Source organism: Macaca thibetana, chromosome 2, assembly GCF_024542745.1.
Source record: "Macaca thibetana thibetana isolate TM-01 chromosome 2, ASM2454274v1, whole genome shotgun sequence".
NCBI classification, from domain to species: domain Eukaryota; kingdom Metazoa; phylum Chordata; class Mammalia; order Primates; family Cercopithecidae; genus Macaca; species Macaca thibetana.
Window position 1 is genome coordinate 152,166,963 of NC_065579.1, and position 21,281 is coordinate 152,188,243.

The window sequence follows — 21,281 nt, forward strand, 5'->3', positions numbered from 1 at the left end:
TCAGAAATTCTGGGGAAATCACGTCTGTATAGTATCTCCCTTTTGAGACATAATTTGAGAAAAAACATCTCTAATATATTTTGAAAATAGCTCCAGTTTCATTCTGTAGAAATCTGCTGAAATGTAATATAGACTATTTAACTTCAGGATATTACCCTCGTTAGCCATAAAAATATAGTGTGATTTAAATATAACCAGATGCACTTGTACCTCATAATTTATTTCCCTACTGTGTAAAAGTTGCTAGGGATCTTTGGCCTTTTCTTGGACATGCCTTTTTCCCATTTCCTCCCCCATTCCTGCAGTGTTTTTACTTTTAAGAAAACGGCAAGTACCTACCTAGGATGTGTCAGAGGAAGCCTTATTTTCCCAAGTCAACTATAATGTAGATAGGGTGTAGACTTCAGAATACAGTTAATGCAGCAGAACTGTTTCTTTACAGCCCTCGTGTGTGACAAGTCAAGGAAACAATAGAAAAATACATCATATTTTATTATGTGGGATTTATTGCTGTCTTTCTTTTGAGGGGACTCTTAGCGGCAACTTTTTATCTTGTATAATTTCAAACTTACAAAAAAGTTGTAAGAATAGTACAAGGAACTCTCATGTGCCCTTTACCTATATTCACTTAATATTTATATGTTGCCCCACCTGCTTTACAGTTTATTCTCTTCACCCTCCCTCTCTCCTTCTCTTCATCCTTCCCTGCCTTCCTCACTCTCCCTGTCTCCCCACACACCTGTGTGCATAAATATATTTTTCCCATGAACCATTTTGAGAGTATGTTGTATACATTGTACCACTTTACCCTTAAACTCATTAGTTATTTCGAAGAACAGGGACTTTTCCTACAGGACCAGTGTACAATTATCAAAATCATGTTTTTTTTGTTTGTTTTTGAGATGGGGTCTCACTCTGTCACCTAGGCTGGAGTGCAGTGGTGCAATCTCAATTATTGCAACCTCTGCTTCTGGGGCTCAAGCAATCCTGCCTTAGCCTCCCCAGTAGCTGAGACTATAGGTGCGAACCACCACACCCAGCTCATTTTTTGTATTTTGGGTAGAGATGGGGTCTTCCCATGTCACCCAAGCTTGTCTCAAACTCCTGAGCTCAAAGTGATCCGCCCTCCTTCACCTCCCAAAGTGCTAGGATTATAGGTGTGAGCCACCACACCTGACTTCATGTTTATATTTTAAGATGGCATAATAGGTGACTTATGGATCCTTGTGGGATTGAGTCATGCTTTTCATACTGCACAGTCATGAAGTTTGCCCTTTGTTTAAAAGATGTAGCTAAACTGTAAAAAGGGGACCTCATCATCTATTGAAAACTATTAGTAGAAAAGAAAAGAAACCTCTTTCCTTGTAGCTGGCTGCACACAAGGTGAGTAGGCCGGGCTGCTGCACTTTCTCGATCATTCCGCCAATTCAGGATGTCTCACTGGATATAGGACTCAGCCACTGTCTTTGCTGCTCTCTTTGTTCATGACTACTGCATCAGGTCTGTATTCCATACCTGCTCATGCAACAGGCACTGGTGGATCCCTTGGACAGTGACCTAATGCAGTGATGTTGATCTTATTCCCCTTGCTGTTCATGAAGGCGTATAGATTATTTATTTATTTGTGTATTTATTTTTATTTTTTTTGAAATGGAGTCTCACACTTTCGCCTAGGCTGGAGTGGTGCAATCTTGGCTCACTACAACCTCTACCTCCCAGGTTCAAGAGATTCTCCTGCCTCAGCCTCCTTAGTAGCTGGGATTACAGGTGCCTGCCACCACGCCCAGCTAAAATTTTTTGTTTTTTGTATTTTAGTAGGGACGGGTTTTCACCATGTTGGCCAGGCTGCTCTCGAACTCCTGACCGTGTGATCCCCCCGTCTTGGCGTCCCAAAGTCCTGGGATTACAGGCCTGAGCCACCGTGTCCAGCTGGCATACAGATAATTTATATAAAACTGGTGAAAGTCTAGTAATATTGGAGTTTGTATTTCAATGCTCTTGAAGGTGTTGACAAAGGAAACTGCAGGGCAAAGGCTGTTAAATCAGAAACTGAAAAGTCACTGTTTACAGATCAAGTCAAACAGAATAGAGTGACTAGTTAGTGGAGAGCAAAGTTCAAAACTCTAAACTACTGAGTGTTTGGGAGTGATTGTGACACACAATTTACTCAGCCTCCAGATCTGCCCTTGTGTCTTTAGGGCCCAGATAGAATCACCAGGATGACCACTGCAAGGAGGGGTTGAGAAACCAATCAGTGAGTTGAATGAGGTTTGCTTTCTAGCTCGATAACATATAGGGCTGGGGGTAACCATGGGTTAGTACATAAGCAAATAAGGAAACGTGAATTTTTTTTTTAATTTTCAAGTTTGCTATGAAGATTATGGAATCAGAGAGAGCTCTTGGAGATGGTACAACTCTACCTCTTCATTTTCTATCTGAGGAAAAAGACTCAGAGATACTAACTGATACCCCCAAAGCCACAAGCTAGTAAGTGGTAGAACTGGGACTTTAACCCATCTCTTCTGACCCTGGATTCAGTCAGTTTCTTTAAGTTGTGACTAATAGTCAAATACTTTAGTGAGTATATTTTATTTATAGACAGATGCCAGTCAGAAACTCCCCACTACTTTACCTGAACCTTTCTAACTCAAAAAAAGCACCTTCCTTTCTGGACCTCTGTAACTGCTGTCACATGTTAGTTGCCTTAAGTTTACCTGTTGAAGACCTAGAGACAACTGTCTCAAAGGTGACAGTTTGTTGGTAGCACTGATAAAATTATATTAGAAGTTGGCTGTAATATCTGCAATGTTGTAGAATTTTAAAAAATAATCCAAAGGCAGACAGCTCTAAGGAAATAAATCCCACCTACCTTGGTGGCTTTGTAATCTTGTTCTGAAAATTCTGATTTTGAGTCTGTAAAATGGAGCTGATACCTAATAACTTCTTATTTTTTTTGAGGAGGGGGGTGGGGTGGTGTGGGGAGGATTCAAGGATGTAAGAAAGACCTTGCATATTGGCTGCTGCGAAGTAGCAGTTTCTTTCCTTTATGAGTCTCTGGGACTCCATATTTGTTGCATTAATCCTCTTTGTCATATCACCAACCAGTGGTTTCTAGCTTTTGTTTCACTACGGCTTAAGGGCAGGGTGTTGTGGCAGGGGAGGATCCCCTGTCTCAGCGTCAGTGTATTCTCTTTTGGACAGTTCTAATTGTTCCAAGATTTTCATATATATTGTGAAATTCTGCTCCCATAATATATAAGTACTGCTTCTTATTCTTCTCTCTGGAGTTACCCAGGATAATTCTGAACCCTTTTCTGCATAGTATCCCTTTAAATACTTGAGAGCAGTTTTGAAGACTATCTTAGTGACTTTCACACTGTTCTTCAACTGAAATTATTTCTTTGGCAGTCAGTCCAGGCTTTGTCAGAGAAGTGGAGCTTTAATGATTTTGGTCTGTATGGCTGATTAAAATGGGAACTTAGGTTGCATTGGTGGGCTTCTTCAGGCTTGTTACTACTGCACAGCACAGAACTAATTGTCAGAATGCAGTTCTTCTCCTTGTTCCACAGTTCTTGCCATGTGTACCAACCTACGCTTTGACACCAGTTCTGCATCTAAGAAGGGAGTTTGCAAGGAGCTATTGGACCTGTACCAAGTTCCATTCTTATCAGTGTTGCCACGAATGTCTCAAACCTCCTGCCTGAACTGCGCTCCTAGTTGGCCAGGGTCTTTGGCCTGGGTGTCAGATTCATGCTTGCCCAGATCTTGTTGAGCTCTCTGGCATTTTATTCCCAAATCTGGTCTGGGTTCTTCACTTTGGCCTGAGGAAGTCATCCTGGTGTTAAACTCTTAGGTGGCATCAACCTATAGTTCATGCTTTTTTCTCCTCATTTTCCTGAATATTTTCAAGCCTTCTGCCTGGAACTAGCCAGCTTTTTCCCCTTCAAGTCCTCTAACAAAATGTTACTGGGAGTATTGTGAGCCCTGCTCTCAGGGCCTGGCAATGGAATTGGCTACTTTTCTCTCGGAGTAATTAGGTTGGCAGTTATAAAGAAAGCTAAAGACTTGGCATTTTTAGCCTGAGACTTCTGACTGTATGGTTAAGGTGTGAGGAAGCGCATGCCTTTCTAGATCACTTCCACCTATATTCTCTTTCCTCCTTGAGGTTTTTTTTTTTCTTAATTCTCTATTCAAATCAGGTTTACACTTCCTTGTCCTTTTTTTCCTCTGTGCTATCTTTGCAAGTCTGTAGTTGTATGATCAATCTCTAGGACTGGAATCATTGGGTTCAAGGACATGAGAATGTACATTTCCTGTGAGTCTTGACAAATTGCCCTTCATAGAAGTTGTAACAATTTATACTCTTACTAAGAATATATAGGAGTATATCTTTTCCCATACCTTCACTAATGTTAGGTTTTATCAGACTTACTCATTTTGTCATATTATGGCTTAATTTGCATTTCTTTATACATTAGTAAGACTGGCATTTTGTATGTCTTCTGTGAACTGACTGGCCTTGGGATTTTTTTTTAAAGCTCTCAAGGTGATTAGAATATGCAGCAAAGTTTGAGATTAGCAATTGATTAGATATGGGGAAAGTTGATTGTGTCAAAGAAGCTTCCAAACTCTGCCATTAACAGACAAAAATACTAGAGCAGCAGCAGGTTTTGTTGGATAAACATGAGTGTGGTTTTAGCTCTTTAAATTTTATAACTTCAATTTTTTTTTTCTTGCAGTTGAAATGGATGCAGTCAGAACTGAATGTTGAAGAAGTGGTAAATGACAGGAGCTGGAAGGTACAAAATAACGTTGGTATTTGGAAAGAAGTAGTAGGAAAACTGAACTAACAAAGGGAAACCAAGGGAGGGGAGTAAAGAGTGCCTTGAGGCTGTAAGGAGAGTAGAGATCACTCATTTACATTTACAGTTGAGGGTTGTAACCTTTTGGGGGGTGGGGGAGGGAGAGCAGGATTCAGTTAGCATCTAATTAGCGCCATTTTATAACAATTAGCTTTACTGGGCCAGGCAAGGCGGCTCATGTCTGTAATCCCAACACTTTGGGAGGCCAAGGTGGGTGGATCACCTGAGATCAGGAGTTCAAGACCAGCCTGGCCAACATGGTGAAACCCTGTGTCTACTAAAAATACAAAAATTAGCCAGGCATGGTGGCTCACACCTATAATCCCAGCTACTTGGGAGGCTGAGGCAGGAGAATCGCCCGGGAGGCAGAGGTTGGAGTGAGCTGAGATCAAGCCATTGCACTCCAGCCTGGGCAACAGAGTGAGACTCCATCTCCAAAAAAAACCCAAAACAAAACAAAATTATCTTTATAAGCATATGATAGAACTAAATGAGCTGCCATCATAACAGCATTAGAGGCATTCTCTATGTCTCCTAACACTAGTTACAGGCATAGTTGACATTTAGAGTAACTACTCAGAACCTTCAAGGAGGCTATTTGTTAAAATTAGCTTTTTTGAGCTCAGTTACTTTCCGTAAGTTTTCCTATCATTAGGTAACCTATACAGTTCCTTCTCTTCTAACTTATCTGATCATAAAACTTGTTATTATATGTAGTTTTACTGGTATCTGATAATAAGGCTTTTGATTGCTCATAGATTTACAACCTCCTTATTATCATTGCATAGTTCTTGTTAGGAACAAGATTAGGGGACCAGATCCCAGAAACTTACATATAGTCAAAATTCATAAAACTCTGACTTTAGTTTTCTGAAAAAGTATATCCATTTACCCCTCTCTAAAACTCTAAAAGATTTACAAAGGGCAAAAATCTATTAAATCTGAGAAAATGTACTGAAAATTCTGTTTCATCATTTGAATTTAACTACTGGAATGTTGTTAAGCTGTATGCTTATAAGAGAGGTTAGCTGAACCAAAACCAGAATGTACCAGCTTGCTGAGACATGAACAAATTGCAAAATACAAATTGACTTTCTTTGCTTTATCACATTTCTCTATCTTATCCTCTTTGCCAAGGTTTCCTATTCCTGCCCTTTCCACCAACATGATAAGGTGTCTGTCACTTGAGAGGATTTGGCAATATTTTCCCATTTTTACTCTCTGGAGAAATCATATTTACTCTTGGGATTGGATGGGGAAGGGGTACAGTGAAACATCTGGCTTGAAACAACAAGTGCAGAAATTTATGGTGTATGTATAATGTGGTGGGAAGAGTGAACTACTTTGGATTTAATATTAGTTTTAAAGAAAATATGGTCTATCCACTCCACAGAAGATGAGGCCCTTACTTGTTTTAAAAAGAGGAAAATGTAGCCATCGTGCTCTGGTGCAATGGGCCAGCAGAAGTGGACAGGAAATCATTTGGGAAAAGGATTTGGAGAGGCTCAGCCAAGTTGTATGTATCACCCCAACCAGTGTGTCCAGGCCACTAAATTGAAGCCTCCCTCTTGTCTGATTGGGAATTTCAGGGAAATATCAGGGCTGGAAATGAGTGAGATGAATCGTAAAAAGGCTAGAAAGAGTCTATGTAATTTCTATATATTTTCTTTTAATTGTGAGATGCATATGCCAAAGATATGTGACACGTAGAATTTAATGAATATTAATAAAATGAACATTCATATATCTACCACTCAGCTTAAGAAATTGAATAGTAGGCCAGACGCAGTAGCTCACGCCTGCAATCCAAGCACTTTGGGAGGCCGAGGCAAGTGGATCTTTTGAGTTCAGGAGTTCGAGACCAGCCTAACCAACAGGGTGAAACCCCGTCTCTACTAAAAATACAAAAAATTAGCCGGGTGTAGTGGCAGGTACCTGTAGTCCCAGCTACTCGGGAGGCTGAGGTGGGAGAATTGCTTGAACCCAGGAGGTGGAGGTTGCATTGAGCCGAGATCACGCCATTGCACTCTAGCCTGGGCAACAAGAGTGAAACTCCATCTCAAAAATAAATAAATAAAAAGAAATAAAATAATAACAATACCTCACAACCTCTGTGTTTCGATTTTTCTTTTATTTTTGTAATAGTCAATGGCAGCCAACATAGGTAGTTTGTTTTTTCTTTTACCTGAAAAGTGATTTGTTCTTCACATTAATGATGTATGGGGGTACATTCTGAGAAGAAATTCTTTTCAATTTCAGAATTTTTTTTTTTTTTTTTTTCTTGAGACGAAGTGTCGCTGTGTGGCCCAGGCTGGAGTGCAGTGGCCCATCTCGGCTCACTGCAAGCTCCACCTCCTGGGTTCACGCCATTCTCCCGCCTCAGCCTCTGAGTAGCTGGGACTACAGGCGCCCGCCACCACGCCCAGCTAGTTTTTTGTATTTTCAGGAGAGACGGGGTTTCACCATGTTAGCCAGGATGGTCTCGATCTCCTGACCTCGTGATCCACCCGCCTCGGCCTCCCAAAGTGCAGGGATTACAGGCTTGAGCCACCGCGCCTGGCCTCAGAATTGTTTTAATTGGACACTTAAAAGTTTTGACATGTGATTTAAATTTTTTTAATATTAAAAATATTTTTTAAAATTTTTAAAAATAGTAATATACAGTAAAAATTCTACCTTCTGTCCCTTTCCTTCAGCCACCTCTTTCTTTCCCTTTTCTCTGAAAAATGGTATATGCTTTCAGATACACCTTTTCTGATTTTATGTGTGTGTATTTTTCTACCTTTGTTACACAAGTGAAAGTGTACTATTCACACTTTGTTTTTTTCCCTTAATAATCTTGGAGATCTTTTTAAATCAGAACATAAATTATTTTTAACCTTGTTTGTATTCCATTGAATAACCATACCAAATTTTTATTTAACATAGTTCCATGTGGACATTTAGTTATTGAGCATTCTTTATTTAAACTTATTTTAGATATTTTTGTGTAGTTGTTTAAAAAATGTCCAGAATATGAAGTTGAAATGTTTGCTAGTAACTAAATTACCTGGCTCTTGATGATTTTTTCCCTAAGTAACTTAAATTTTATTAAAATATTAGAATTGTCTTGTAAATACATGTCAAGGCCTTCTGTGCATTCACACCTCGTAAGTCAGTTTGAACTAGTGAGGAAACTCTTCTGTTTCCTAAATCTGTTGACTTAGGACAAAAATGGTAATAACCTTTTGAAGCATACTAAATTGAATTTAGTTCCAGGCCTGATTTATACAGGATAACTCAATGACTTTTATTTCTGTTTCAATATTTTAGGTGTTTAATGAACGCTGCCGAATTCACTTCAAGCCTCCAAAGAATGAATAAAGAGAGATTCTTTTTTTTTTTTTTTTTTTTTTTTTTAAGGACTGGGTCATCTCATAAGAGCTAAGCATGACAGATATCAACAGGGCGGGCTTCCTAGGATGATTTCTGAGCCAACAGTCCAAGACCTTTTGTTGATTTCAGCCCCACTTAGCCAAGACCTCAAGTATAAATAATTCTGATAATTATGGAGAAATCAACTGCTATTTTATACTGATTCTGTAAAAAAAAAAAAAGTTTTGTAACTATTAAAATAATTTTCTGACTCAGTGTACATATTTATTTGATTGTTTTCTATGTTGAGACAGTTCTTTTTTTATTTATTTATTGAAATTTTAGTTTTCATTTTTTAGTATCCTGTCAGGTTGTACAACAGTTCTCGTAAGAGAATTTGCATGCACTTTCAATATCTAATTTGTATTGTACTTTTTTATTTTTATAAATGTATTGGCATGGATGTGGACCTTTTTGGTTATTGATAAGTTTATTCCTTGATTTATCTTTGTGGGTTGATTATAAAAGGGCAGTATTATAAGCTGGACACTGTCCAAAGAAGTTTTCTTTTAGTACCTTAACTGATCTTGTTTTCAGATGTAAAAACTAATTTTTGGTGGAATTCTTTCCTGGACAGTATTTCCATGGTCATGGAAAAGGAAAGCAGAAATTCAGGAAAGGGAAAAGCAAGGAAGAGCTTGCATGACAGCAAATGAGTTAGTAACAAACCTGCTATAATTGCAGGATTTGGTCCTTGCAAAAAAAACCACTTTCTAGTATGGAATGGTTATGTTATTAGTTTTCTATTGCTGCTTTACAAATTATCACAAACAGTATTTTACAGTTCTGTAGGCCAGATGGGCAGATTTGACTGACCTTTTTTTTTGTTTAGGGTCTTAAAGCTGAAATCAAGTTGAGTGCCAGGCTGGGCATTGTTCTGGAGTCTCTAGGGGAAGAGTCTGCTGCTAAGCTCATTGAGTTGCCAGATCGTTGCATCATGGGCCTGAGGTCCCCATTTCCTTGCTGACTGTCAGGTGCCACTCTCAGCTCCAGGAAGCTACCCACATTTCTTGACACATGATTCCTTCCATCTTTAGGCTGGCAATGGTGCATTCAGTTCTTCTCATACTTGGAATCTGTCTGACTTCCCTTTATGCTACAAACCAGATAAAATGATTTTAAAGGGCTTGTGTGATTAGGCCTACCACATCTTTTTGCTTAACTCAAAGTCAACTGATGAGAATCATAATTACATCCGCAAATCTCTTGCCAGGTTTTTTAAAACGACAGACACCAAGTCCCATATTCATGGTCTGAGGGATATCTTGAGCCAATTTAGGACTCTGCCCACCATAGTGATTTAAATAAGCCCCCTGGCTCTGGCCCAGTTAGATTAGCCAGCTAGGTCTCTGGTAGGCCTGTGTACATTGACCACCATCAGATTATGCATTTAGAAATGAGTGATAAAGATATAAAGTGCCCACCATTCTTTGAACAAAACTTTTTGAGCACTTACTGTAGGTCAGACACTTTTTGTGGAGATTTTAGTCTAGTCTCAACAAAAATTTCCTAGAGGTCCGCAGTGAAAAATGGCTTATATAAAGTTGAGTAAGTAATTTTTGGGTAGATAAGTGAGTTGAAAAGATGGATACAAGAACAGAAAGACGAAGGTCTCCCTGATTCTGCTGCTCAGGAGGGAATTCAGATCCTTGGAAAGGATTCATTAACAGTCTTTCCAGAATTTCAGGTCGGCCAAAATACCGTCTAGTTAATCCAATTATGTTAGTAGAGTGCCTGAATCATTACAGTGTAACATTTGAAAAATGTGCAATGGTGGCAGTGTGGAGTGATAGTATAAATGAATAGGTTTAGTGTGATAATGGCATTTAAAACCTCAACTAATGAAGGAAGATGGATGACATTGCTTTTGAAAGTTGAGTTGCCTGCTGAAAAAGTGTCCTGTGTGTAATTACTGCCTTAGAACAATTTGTTGATTCGCTTTTGTTGCCTGAAAGATAGGTAGGATTCAGCAACTCACACACAAAAGAAGTAGAAGGTTCAAAAGTTCACAGGTGAGTTTGGCCCTTCCTTGGCAGAACAGACAGCCATATGAAGAAACACCTATGATGATACATTTGCAAATTCTTTTAACAAATATTTGAATGCCTTCCTAGGCACTATTAACCACTATTGTTACATCACTCAGCAAAACAAAAATACCTGGTTTTAAAGAGCTTTTATTTGGTGAAGGAAGACAGCAGTAAGTTATATGGTATGCTAAAATGTGATAAAGTTCTATGAAAAAAAAATAGAGAAGGAAATCAGGAATGGGGTGGAGAGTGGGTTGCAAATGACTGTTTCCAGCTGCCTGGAAAATATAATGCCCTTGTCTTTGAAAAGTTGCTTTAACTTAAGACTGAAATGTACCAAGGAAGTGCAGTAATAAAAAGGGTGTTTTCTAATATGTCATTCTTTTATAAGTTGTACTCTGGACTAGGTGTGGTGGCTCATGTCTGCAATCCCAGTACTTTGGGAGGCTGAGGCGTGAGGATCAAGAGCCCAGGAGTTCGAGACCAGCCCGGGCAACATGGTGAGACCCAGTCTTTTAAAAAATTTTTTGAAATGGTGCTTGTCTGTATTCTCAGCTGCTCATGAAGCTGAGACGGGAAGATCTCTTGAGCCCAGGAAGTTGAGGCTCCAGTGAACTATGATTGTGCCACTGCCTTCCAGCTATGGTGGCAGAGCAAGATCCTGTTTTAATAATAAGTTGTACACTGAAGATACTAGTTTGGGAAATGTAGTGATAATGTACCCAGTGCTGCTATAGTAGTCCCTGCTAATGTGCCAGTGTCCAGGAGTGATAAACTTGTAATCTTGTAAACTGGGAGATTAATCAAATGTGTGAGCCCTTTTTAAACCAAGAAAAATGAACATTCTATCTAGAGTTAGGTGATCTAATCAAACATATTAGAGATTATTTAGGTTACTCATGATTTCTGTATGTATTTAGCCTTGTAGAATACCCTTGATGAACTTGATTGACCCTTAAAAAAGAATCTTTATTATTGAGCATAAACATTGAAGAATAAAGAAGATAGAAAGTGATGCCTCCTCATTGGGGTAGCATTTCCAGGACAAGCCTAATTTTATCCCATAGAATTACGTTGGGAAGGAAATTCAAAACGTTAACAAGAGGTTTAGACAAACATGGCTTCCAGCTTCTGAAGGCAATGGCCAGCTGGGGGCACCCCTGTCCAAGGGGAGAGGACTTGGCTGAGGTGCATTTGTATATCTCCTGGTGCATTAAGAAGGGATAGGTAATCTACTGGCACTTAAAAATAATTGCTATGATTGAATGATTTTCCCACTCCAGTTTTTAAAACCAGCAAGAAAAATTTCTGCTTAAAAGCCCCCAGTGGCTGGCCAGGCGCAGTGGCTCACACCTGTAATCCCAGCACTTTGGGAAGCCGAGATGGGCGGATCACTTGAGGTCAGGAGTTCAAGACCAGTCTGGCCAACATGGTGAAACCCCATCTCTACTTAAAAAACAAAAATTAGCCAGGCGTGGTGGCAGGCGCCTGTAATCCAAGCTACTCAGGAGGCTGAGGCAGGAGAATCGCTTAAACCCAGAAGGCGGAGGTTGCAGTGAGCGCGCCACTGCACTCTAGCCTGGGTGACAGGTTTTTAACAGATTTGAGACTCTGTCTCAAAAAAAAAAAAAAAAAAAAAAAAAAAAATTGCACCCACAGTGGCTTCTCAGTGCCTTGAAGACAGATACAGATTCCTTAAAGTGGCTTAGGAAGTCCATCCTCTGTCTCCTGCTCACCTCCAACCTCACTGCTCGCTATGATGCACTCTGTTCCCCACTAAACTTCTTTGTGCTCCAAGAAAAGAGCCAGTCTCACCTCTGAACATCTGTGCATTCTCACACTTCCCTGGCCAACTCCTACCCATGCTTCAGGTCTCAGCTATCACTTCCTTCAGCAAGGCTCTCCTGACCTCTCAAGTACAAGTTACGTGTCCCTTTTATGCACATCCACAATAACACCTCTATCGTAATCTTTATTACACTGTTACAATTTCTCACTTATCTCTTTCCTCCACCTGTTTTTGAGGGCTGGCACTGTGCTTCTCAGTGTCTGAGCTGGATGAGACACTGCTAGTTGCCTACCCTATATCCATTTTTCTCTTCCTTACCAAGAGAATCCTGGTTTTGTTTAGGGTAGCATTGTGCCCAGCTTCCCCTGCAGCTCCAAGTATCAGTCAGACAATCCTGGCCAATGAGATAGGCTAGGGCATTTTTGAGAAACATTTACAGTGCAAAGAGAACTGTCCCTTCCTCCTCTTTTCCTCCTTCTTTCTACCTGAAATGTGGTTAGGGTGGCTAGAAGTGACAAGGATTAGGGCTATTTGCCTATGTGGTGACAGATGAAAGACGACAAAAACCATGTTAAGGACGGCTGAACAGAAAGAAGGAGAAGGAATTGTGTGTTGTCATTCCAGCCCTGGGCTACCTGCCTTTAAACTTGTTATTATATGAAGGTGGTGAGATATTATGTGAGATGTTGTCATCTGTTCATTTGGGGATGTAACAGGGGTGGTTAACCCAAATATAGAGGTTTAACCTATTTGGGTCTATTATATGCAGTCAAATGTAGCCCATAAGTGATACACTGCTCATATATTTGTTAAATTAATGAAGATTATAATAATAATTGCTCATTTGCCAAGTGCTTACCACAAATTAGGCTCCATTCTAAGTACTTTCCATGACTGCCTCATTTGGGAGAAGAACCTTGGCAGATTCTATAGGAAAATTCTGGAGAATACTAAGCCCTACATGAAGAAATAGCCAGAATCATGTGGAAGAATTTGGGAGAAATCTCTTATTTCTCTAAAATGAAACTTAGCATTAATAGCTAGCCCAGCCAGGACCTGTCCATTACTTGGTTCCTAAGGGTAGGGGTCAGATCTCTAACATATTGCAACATGTTGGCTAGGTGCAGTGGCTCACAACTATAATCCCAACACTTTGGGAGGCCAGTGCAGGCAGGTTGCTTGAGCTCAGGAGTTTAAGACCAGCCTGGGCAACATGGTGAAGCCCCATCTCTACCAACAATACAAAAAAAGCCAGGTGTGGTGGTATGTGCCTGTGGTCCCAGCTACTCTGGAGGCTGAGGTGGGAGGATCACTTGAGCCCAGGAGGCAGAGGTTGCAGTGAGGCATGATCACACCACTGAACTCTAGCCTGGGCAATAGAGTGAGACCCCCATCTCAAAAATAATAATAATTAAAAGAAAATAAAATATTTCAACATGTGAATGCCGTTCCCACCTTGCTCAATTGTTCAACCCACACTAAATCTCTTCCCCTAATCTCTCCCTACTTCTCTAAGGACAAATATGCTGGTCAGTCTATGTATTTCTATCTGGCTGTCTAACTCTACCTATCTATCTGTCTATCTATCCATCTGTCTATCTATCTATTATCTATCTATCTATCTAATCTGCCTTTCTGCTTTTTATCTACCTATCCATCCAGTCATCCATTTGTCATGTGGATTAGATGCCTGCCGCATCAGAGCCCTTTCTAAGACTGACCCACAGCTCCTACTGAAAGAGCACCCCCAGATGACCCATTTTACACTAGGTTGATTAGACTAAGGTTGGGCAGCTCACCCAAGAACTGCTAAACCTTAAGTTGGCCAGTGTCCTGTGACATGTCTTGGGGCAAAAAGAGGATCTGGGCAATCAAATTTTTCACAGCTTTGAACTGAGAAATACTGAGAGAATTATGTAGTGAGCAGGAAGTGAGGCCTGAAGGAGAGGGGTGATGAGGCACAACAGGGGCCATGGAAGCTCAATGTTCTGAGAAAACAGAAGCTGTAAGGATGTACACCGTGAGGTAGAGAGGAGTTATATAGAGTAGAAGAAAGAACGCCAGTTGAAGCTGGCAGAAAAGTAGACACAAAGAGAAGTACAGACAGCTGCTTGGGGAACAGCTGAGACCCATTAATGATGGAGCCCTAGAACAAAAACCCATTACCACAGCTCCTCAGGTTCTTAGAGCTGCCTGGATTCTGATTCTGACTGTGAGACCCAGTTCTGTGTGGGCCCCTTTCCTCTATGAAGCCTGGCTGTTTGGCATTTTCTAGATTTCTAAGCAAATGCATCTTTATAAAGAATCCCTGTGACATAAAATAAATTCTCTTGAACCAAAAGAGCCTATCTAAAACATTCCCAGTAAGCCAGTATTCAAGCAGTATCTCCCTGTTAAATAATCCACCGACGTTAGCACATTATTTTCCTCATGAAATACTTCTCATATTGTTTAGAGCAGCAGGGATGGGCTTGGATAGCTCCTTGGGTGAAACTCGTCACTGCGTCTGAACTTCAAGTCCAACAAGGTAAGCCTCTGAGCCTCCAGGGCCCAGGATGAGTCTCTGGAACTCTCCAAATGAGAAACTAGACAGATAATGATTGATTCTCTCCCTCAGGTAGGGGAGGAAATCTGTTTCCCAGAAAGAACAGAATAAGCCCTGCCCACAGCCCTGGGCACGGTCATACCCTCTGAATCTTGACTTGGCCCAATACCAGTGGCCACACACTCTGCAAAAACACAGTCTGTGGCAGAAAATTCTAGGAGTGCCTGCTAGAGTAGGGGTTGAGTCTCTCAACTCTGCAAGGCAAGAGTACATTCTCTGTCTCTCCCTTTGGGGTCAGGCAAAATAATATTTGCAATAGAATACAAATTCTTGCTTCCAGATTCCATTTCAAATTTGGCGGGGAAGATATTTCGGAGATGTAATTTTTTCCTTTGGTTGCAAGAGTACTGCTGAGGGAAGACCGTTTTTTTTTTTTAGGGGAAACTTGTTCCTTTAACAGCTGTTAATGGCCAAGAAACTTCCAAACACTCTTTCCATCAGCAGTTTATCCAGTTGCAGGTCTATCTTTTTCTCATTTCTCTGAGAATCCCAACAATTCTTGGAGAATAAGGCTAATTCAAACACCACCTCCTAATCCTTTAAAATAAGCTTTTTTTTTAAAAAAAAAAAATCTGCATTAAAGTTGATTTTAAATTATTCCAATTTTTCACTTTTTAACCAATTTGTAATTCATTATGGTATATATGAAATTTGTATCCAAATTGTTGATTATATTCCAAAATAAAATGCAGTATTTCAAGAGCATTTAGTAAATAAAAATATTTTTTCACATTGCTTTTATTCTATCTGGCTTAAACAAATCTGGCTCACATTTTTTTTTTTTTTTCCTTTGGGGGAAAAACCTTGCTCTGTCACCCAGGCTGGAGTGCAGTGGCACAATCTTAGCTCACTCCAACCTCTGCCTCCTAGGTTCAGGGGAGGTTCCTGCCTCAGCCTCCTGAGTAGCTGGGATTACAGGCATGTGCCACCACACCCATCTAACTTTTGTACTTTTAGTAGGATGGGGTTTCACCATATCGTCCAGGCTGGTCTCTAACTCCTGACCTCAAGTGATCCGCCCACCTTGGCCTCCCAAAGTGCTGGGATTACAGGTCTGAGCCATCATGCCTGGCCTGGCTCAGTGGAATATTTTGTAATACATTTTATACTTTAAGATATATTTTTAATTCAATTAGAGCTAGTATTTCCATTAAACCTTTTCTCTTTATATCACACTAGCACTCAACCCTGGCTGACATCAGAATCACCTGGACTATTTTCCAGAGATTATTTTTTAATCGATCTGCAGTGGTACCCCACCTTGGATATTTTGGTGTTAATTTATAAATTAAGAGACTCTAATATGCAGGCAAGATCAAGAATCACTGCACACGTTACTTGATATTTTTTCCTATTTATTTTTATTTATTGTTATGTTCTCTTTAACATGAAGTATACCTAACCAGCAACAGGATATGTTTATCTATTTGTTCAAGTCTTTTATTTTGGACAGTGAATTATTGTAGAGTCACATGTTACTGAACAATGGGGACACCTTCTGAGAAATATGCCATTAGACAATGTTGTCAGTGTGCAGACATCATAGACTATACTTACACAAACCTAGATTGTACAGCCTACTACATACCTAGTCTGTATGGTATAGCCTGTTGCTCCTAGGCTGCTAACCTGTATAGCATGTTACCATACTGAATACAGGACAGTAGGCAATCATAACACAATGGTGAGTATTTGTGTATCTATGTAAACATAGAACAGGCACTCTGGGATACCAAAGCAGGAGGATCACTTGAGCCCAGGAGTTCAAGACAAACCTGGGCAATATAGCAAGACCCTATCTCTGCAAAAAAAAAAGAAAAGAAAAGAAAAAGAAAGAAAGAAGAAAATCTGCCAGGCATGGTGGCATGTGCCTGTAGTCCAAGGTACTCAGAAGGCTGAAGCAGAAGGATCTCTTGCACCCAGGAGTTTGAGGTTGCAGTGAGCTACGATCATGCCACTGCACTCCAGCCTGAGTAATAGAGTGAAACTGTGTCTCCTAAAAAAATAAAGAAAGAAAATAAAAAACATATAGAAAGGTACAGTAAGAATCAGTATGAAAGATTTTTAAATGGTGTGATAAATGGAGCTTGCAGGACTACAAGCTGCTCTGGGTGAGTCAGTGAGTGAGTGGTGAGTGAATGTGAAGGCCTGAGACTCACTGTGCTCTCCTATAGACTTTATAAACACTGTACACTTAGGCTATACTACATTTATTTTAAAATTTTTCTTTCTTCAACAATAAATTAGCCTCAGCTTACTGTAATATTTTACTTTATAAACTTTTAAATTTAAAAAATTTTTTGACTCATAATAACATTTAGCTTAAAACAGAAACATTGCATAGCTGTACAAAAATATTTTTCCTTTATATCCTTATTCTAGAAGCTTTTTTCTATTTTTAATTATTTTACTTTTTAAGATTTTTATTAAAAATGAAGATACAAACACAGAGATTAGCCTAGGCCTACACAGGGTCAGGATGATCAATATTACTATTTTTTTCTTTTTTCTTTTTTTTTCTTTTTTGAGGCGGAGTTTTGCTCTTGTTGCCCAGGCCGGAGTGCAATGGCACAATCTTGGCTCACCATAACCTCGGCCTCCCAGGTTCAAGCGATTCTCCTGCCTCAGCCTCCTGAGTAGCTGGGATTACAGGCAAGGTCCACCATGCTAAGCCAATTTTTGTATTTTTAGTAGTGACAGGGTTTCTCCATGTTGGTCAGGCTGGCCTCGAACTCCCGACCTCAACTGATCCACCCTCCTCGACCTCCCAAAATGCTAGGATTACAGGCGTGAGCCACCACGCCTGGCTGAATATTACTATTTTCAACCTCCACATCTTATCCCACTGGGAGGTCTTCAGAAACAATAACACACATAGAGTTATCTCCTATGATAACAATGCCTTCTTCTAGAATACCCCCTGAAGGATTTGCCAGAGCCTGTTTTACAGTTAACTCAAAAAAAAAGTGCAAGGAGTACATTCTAAAATAATGATAAAAAGTGTAGTACAGTAAATACATAAGCCAATAACATAGTTGTTTATTATCATTATCAAGTGTTATGTACTACACATAATTGTATGCACTATATTTTTATATGACTGGTGGCAAGGTAGGTTTGTTTACACCAGCATCACCAAAAACATGTGAGTAATGCATTGCATTAAATTTTTACTATGGCTACGATGTCACTAGGTGATAGGAATTTTTCAGCTGCATTATAATTTTATGGGACCTCGTTGTATATGTGGTCTGTCATTGACAAAAACATCATTATGGCAGTGCATGAGTGTCATTCTCTTTGCATAGGTTTTGTATGTTGCTTATTAGATTAATTTGTAAATGTGTGATGTATTTAGACTTTCCACCCCAAAATCAGGTTAAAGTAAATCTAATCACCCTAATTATGGAGTTTCATGTATCTTTGATCAACTGCTTTGTGTAAAGAGCTACCAATGTGTGTGTGTCTATGTTTTTGCATTGCTCAGAAAAGAATTCTTATTACTGAGCCAGTAGAGTTGTCTCTAGTTGTTCTTGTTACCTAAGAGCTCCAGAGTACTAATACTAGTCAGCCCGTGGAGATCTTTTAGTTCACTTATTGACTGTTTATGTGCTAGGAGCTGAAGGCAGATGGATAGGATAGCTTCTCCATTCTGAGGCAGTAAGAGTTAGTAATGGCTATTTAAAAACAACCAGTGTTTCAACTCTCCCTTACGTATCTGCTTCAAGGGGTCAGAATAGCTGAGGGAAGGAATTCTGAGCATATGTTAGTAAAGTGTAGGGGTTAAGAAAGAGCATTGGCCCTGGAGGCAAACAGCTTGGATCACATCCTCACTTCTCTACTAACTGGTCATGCGGCCTTGCGCAAGTAACTTCATCTTTCTACACTCAGTCTTCTGTAAAGAGGGGATAGCAATAATATTTACCTCATGAGATTGTTAAAAAAGTTAAATAAGTTTTGTTTATAAAGTCTTTGAAACACTACCTAGACTATGGTGAGCATTTAATATATATTAGCTGTTATTATTATTTGGGACAGAGGATTGTCAAGTGGCACTAATGGGGTGATGGACAGAGTGCAGAGACCAGAAGGAGACTTTAGAGCAGTGGTGTCCAATCTTTTGGCTTCCCTGGCCACATTGGTAGAAGAATTGTCTTGGGCCGCACATAAAATGCACTAATTCTAATGATGGCTGATGAGAAAAAAAACAACAACAACAACTCATGTTTTAAGAAAGTTTACGAATTTGTGTTGGGCTGCATTCAAAGCCATCCTGGGTGCCTGTGGGTCGTGTCGTGGGTTGGACAAGCTCGCTTTAGAAACATCTTTTTTTTTTTTTTTTTTTTTTTTAAGAGACAGGATCTTGCTCTCTCACTCAGGCTGGAGTGCAGTAGTGCAATCATAGCTCACTGCAACCTCGAACTCCTGTGCTCAAGCAATCCTCCTGCCTCAGCCTCCCAAGTAGCTACAGGTGCATGCCACCACCACCCCACTTGAGCAATTTTTTTTTTTTTTGAGACGGATTCTCGCTCTGTAGCCAGGCTGGAGTGCAGTGGCACGATCTCGGCTCACTGCAATCTCTGCCTCCTGGGTTCAAGCGATTCTCCTGCCTCAGCCTCCCCAGTAGCTGGGACTACAGGCACACGCTACGATGCCCAGTTAACTTTTGTATTTTTAATAGAGACAGGGTTTTGCCATGTTGGCCATGATGGTCTCTATTTCTTGACCTTGTGATCCACCCACCTAAGCCTCCCAAAGTCCTGGGATTACAGGCGTGAGCCACTGTGCCCAGCCCAACCCAAGCATGTTTAAAACAAGTTTTCTCTTCACTTTGCCTCTCTCATTCTCTCCTTTTCGTTTACTCTCCCCTCCACTCCCTCTTCCTCTCTCCTTCCTTAACAATTCAGCCCCAAATCCATTAAGTAGGGCCAAGAACAGCAGATATTGTTTTTTTTTGTTTTGTTTTGTTTTGTTTGTTTGTTTGTTTTGAGACGGAGTCTCGCTCTGTCACCCAGGCTGGAGTGCAGTGGCCGGATCTCAGCTCACTGCAAGCTCCGCCTCCCGGGTTTACGCCATTCTCCTGCCTCAGCCTTCCCAGTAGCTGGGACTACAGGTGCCCGCCACCTCGCCCGGCTGGTTTTTTGTATTTTTTAGTAGAGAGGGGGTTTCACCGTGTTAGCCAGGATGGTCTCGATCTCCTGACCTCGTGATCTGCCCGTCTCGGCCTCCCAAAGTGCTGGGATTACAGGCTTGAGCCACCGCGCCCGGCCCAGATATTGGTTTTGGATGGTCCGAAACTAGATGTTGGAGTTGGCTTCTCCATGGGTAGGTGCCCACCCACCATGGTGGAGCATAGCTGGCGTGGAGAGGGCAGGTACTTAGGTAAAGGGATAGTGGCAGTGGTCTAGGACAGGATGTAAATGACTGAGCATTGGGGGGCAGGTGATGGGGTGAGGAGGGTGGAGGTGGGAGTCACAAGGATGGGGGACAGGAGCAAGGATGGAAGACTTTACAAATACGTAGAAATTAACATACTCCTAAATAATCAATGGGTCAAAGAAGAAATCAAGAAAGAAATCAAGGAAAAATCAAAAGGAAAATTAGAAAGTATTTTGACATGAATGAAAATAAACAACATACCAAAACTTATGGAATGCAGCTAAAGCAATGCTTAGAGGGAAATTTATAGCTGTCAACACTTATGCCAAAAAAGATAATATCAAATCAATAACCTAACTTTTTACCTTAAGACACAGAAAATAGAAGATCAAAGTCAACCCAAGGCAAGCAAAGGGAAAGAAATAATAAACATTAGAGTAGAAATAAATAAAATAGAGAATAGAAAAACACTACATTGAATCATTGAAACAAAAGTTGTTATTTTGAAAAGATGAACAAAGTTGACAAACCTACAGGTAGACTAAGAGCAAAAAGAGAGAATACTCAAATTACTAGAATCAGAAATGAAAGGGGAGACATTAATACTGACCTTACAGAAATGAAAGGATTATAAAGGAATACTATGAACAATTGTATGCCAATAATAGATAACATAGATAAAATGAACAAATTCCTAGAATAACACATACTCCCAAAACTGACTCAAGAAGAAACAGTCAACCTAAATAGACCTATAATAAGTTTGGATATTGAATTAGTAATTTAAAAAACTACCCACAGAGAAGAGCCCAGGCCCAGATGGCTTTACTGAATGGTACTAAAGATTTAAAGAAGGCTGGACACAGTGGCTCACACCTGTAATACCAGCATTTTGGGGAGCCAAGGCAGGTGGATCACTTGAGGTCAGGAGTTTGAGACCAGACTGGCCAACATGGTGAAACCCTGTCTCTACTGAAAAAATATAAAAGTTAGCCCAGGGTGGTAGTGGGTGCCTGTAATCCCAGCTACTTGAGAGGTTGAGGCAGGAAAATCACTTGAACCCAGGAGACGGAGGTTTCAGTGAGCTGAGATTGGGCACTGCACTCCAGCCTGGGCAACAGAGTGAGACCATTTCTAAAAAAAAAAAAAAAAAAAAAAAAAAAAAAAAAAAGGTTTAAAGAAGAATTAATAACAATTCACCA

General features: G+C 40.2%; 2 protein-coding genes across 5 annotated transcripts in view; one reads left to right on the forward strand and one right to left on the reverse strand.

Annotated features, from left to right (window-relative positions):
* Positions 1 to 8,496, forward strand: part of MIX23 (mitochondrial matrix import factor 23) — a 304,832-nt gene extending 296,336 nt beyond the window's left edge. For all 4 annotated transcript variants that reach the window (XM_050781867.1, XM_050781868.1, XM_050781869.1 and 1 more), the window contains 2 exons: positions 4,740 to 4,799; positions 8,175 to 8,496. In XM_050781867.1, coding sequence (XP_050637824.1) covers positions 4,740 to 4,799; positions 8,175 to 8,225 — 111 coding nt within the window. In that variant the 3' untranslated portion in view covers positions 8,226 to 8,496. The remainder of the gene's footprint in view (positions 1 to 4,739; positions 4,800 to 8,174) is intronic.
* The window catches only part of FAM162A (family with sequence similarity 162 member A), a 569,879-nt gene that overhangs the window by 42,537 nt on the left and 506,061 nt on the right, over positions 1 to 21,281 (reverse strand). The window lies entirely within an intron of this gene.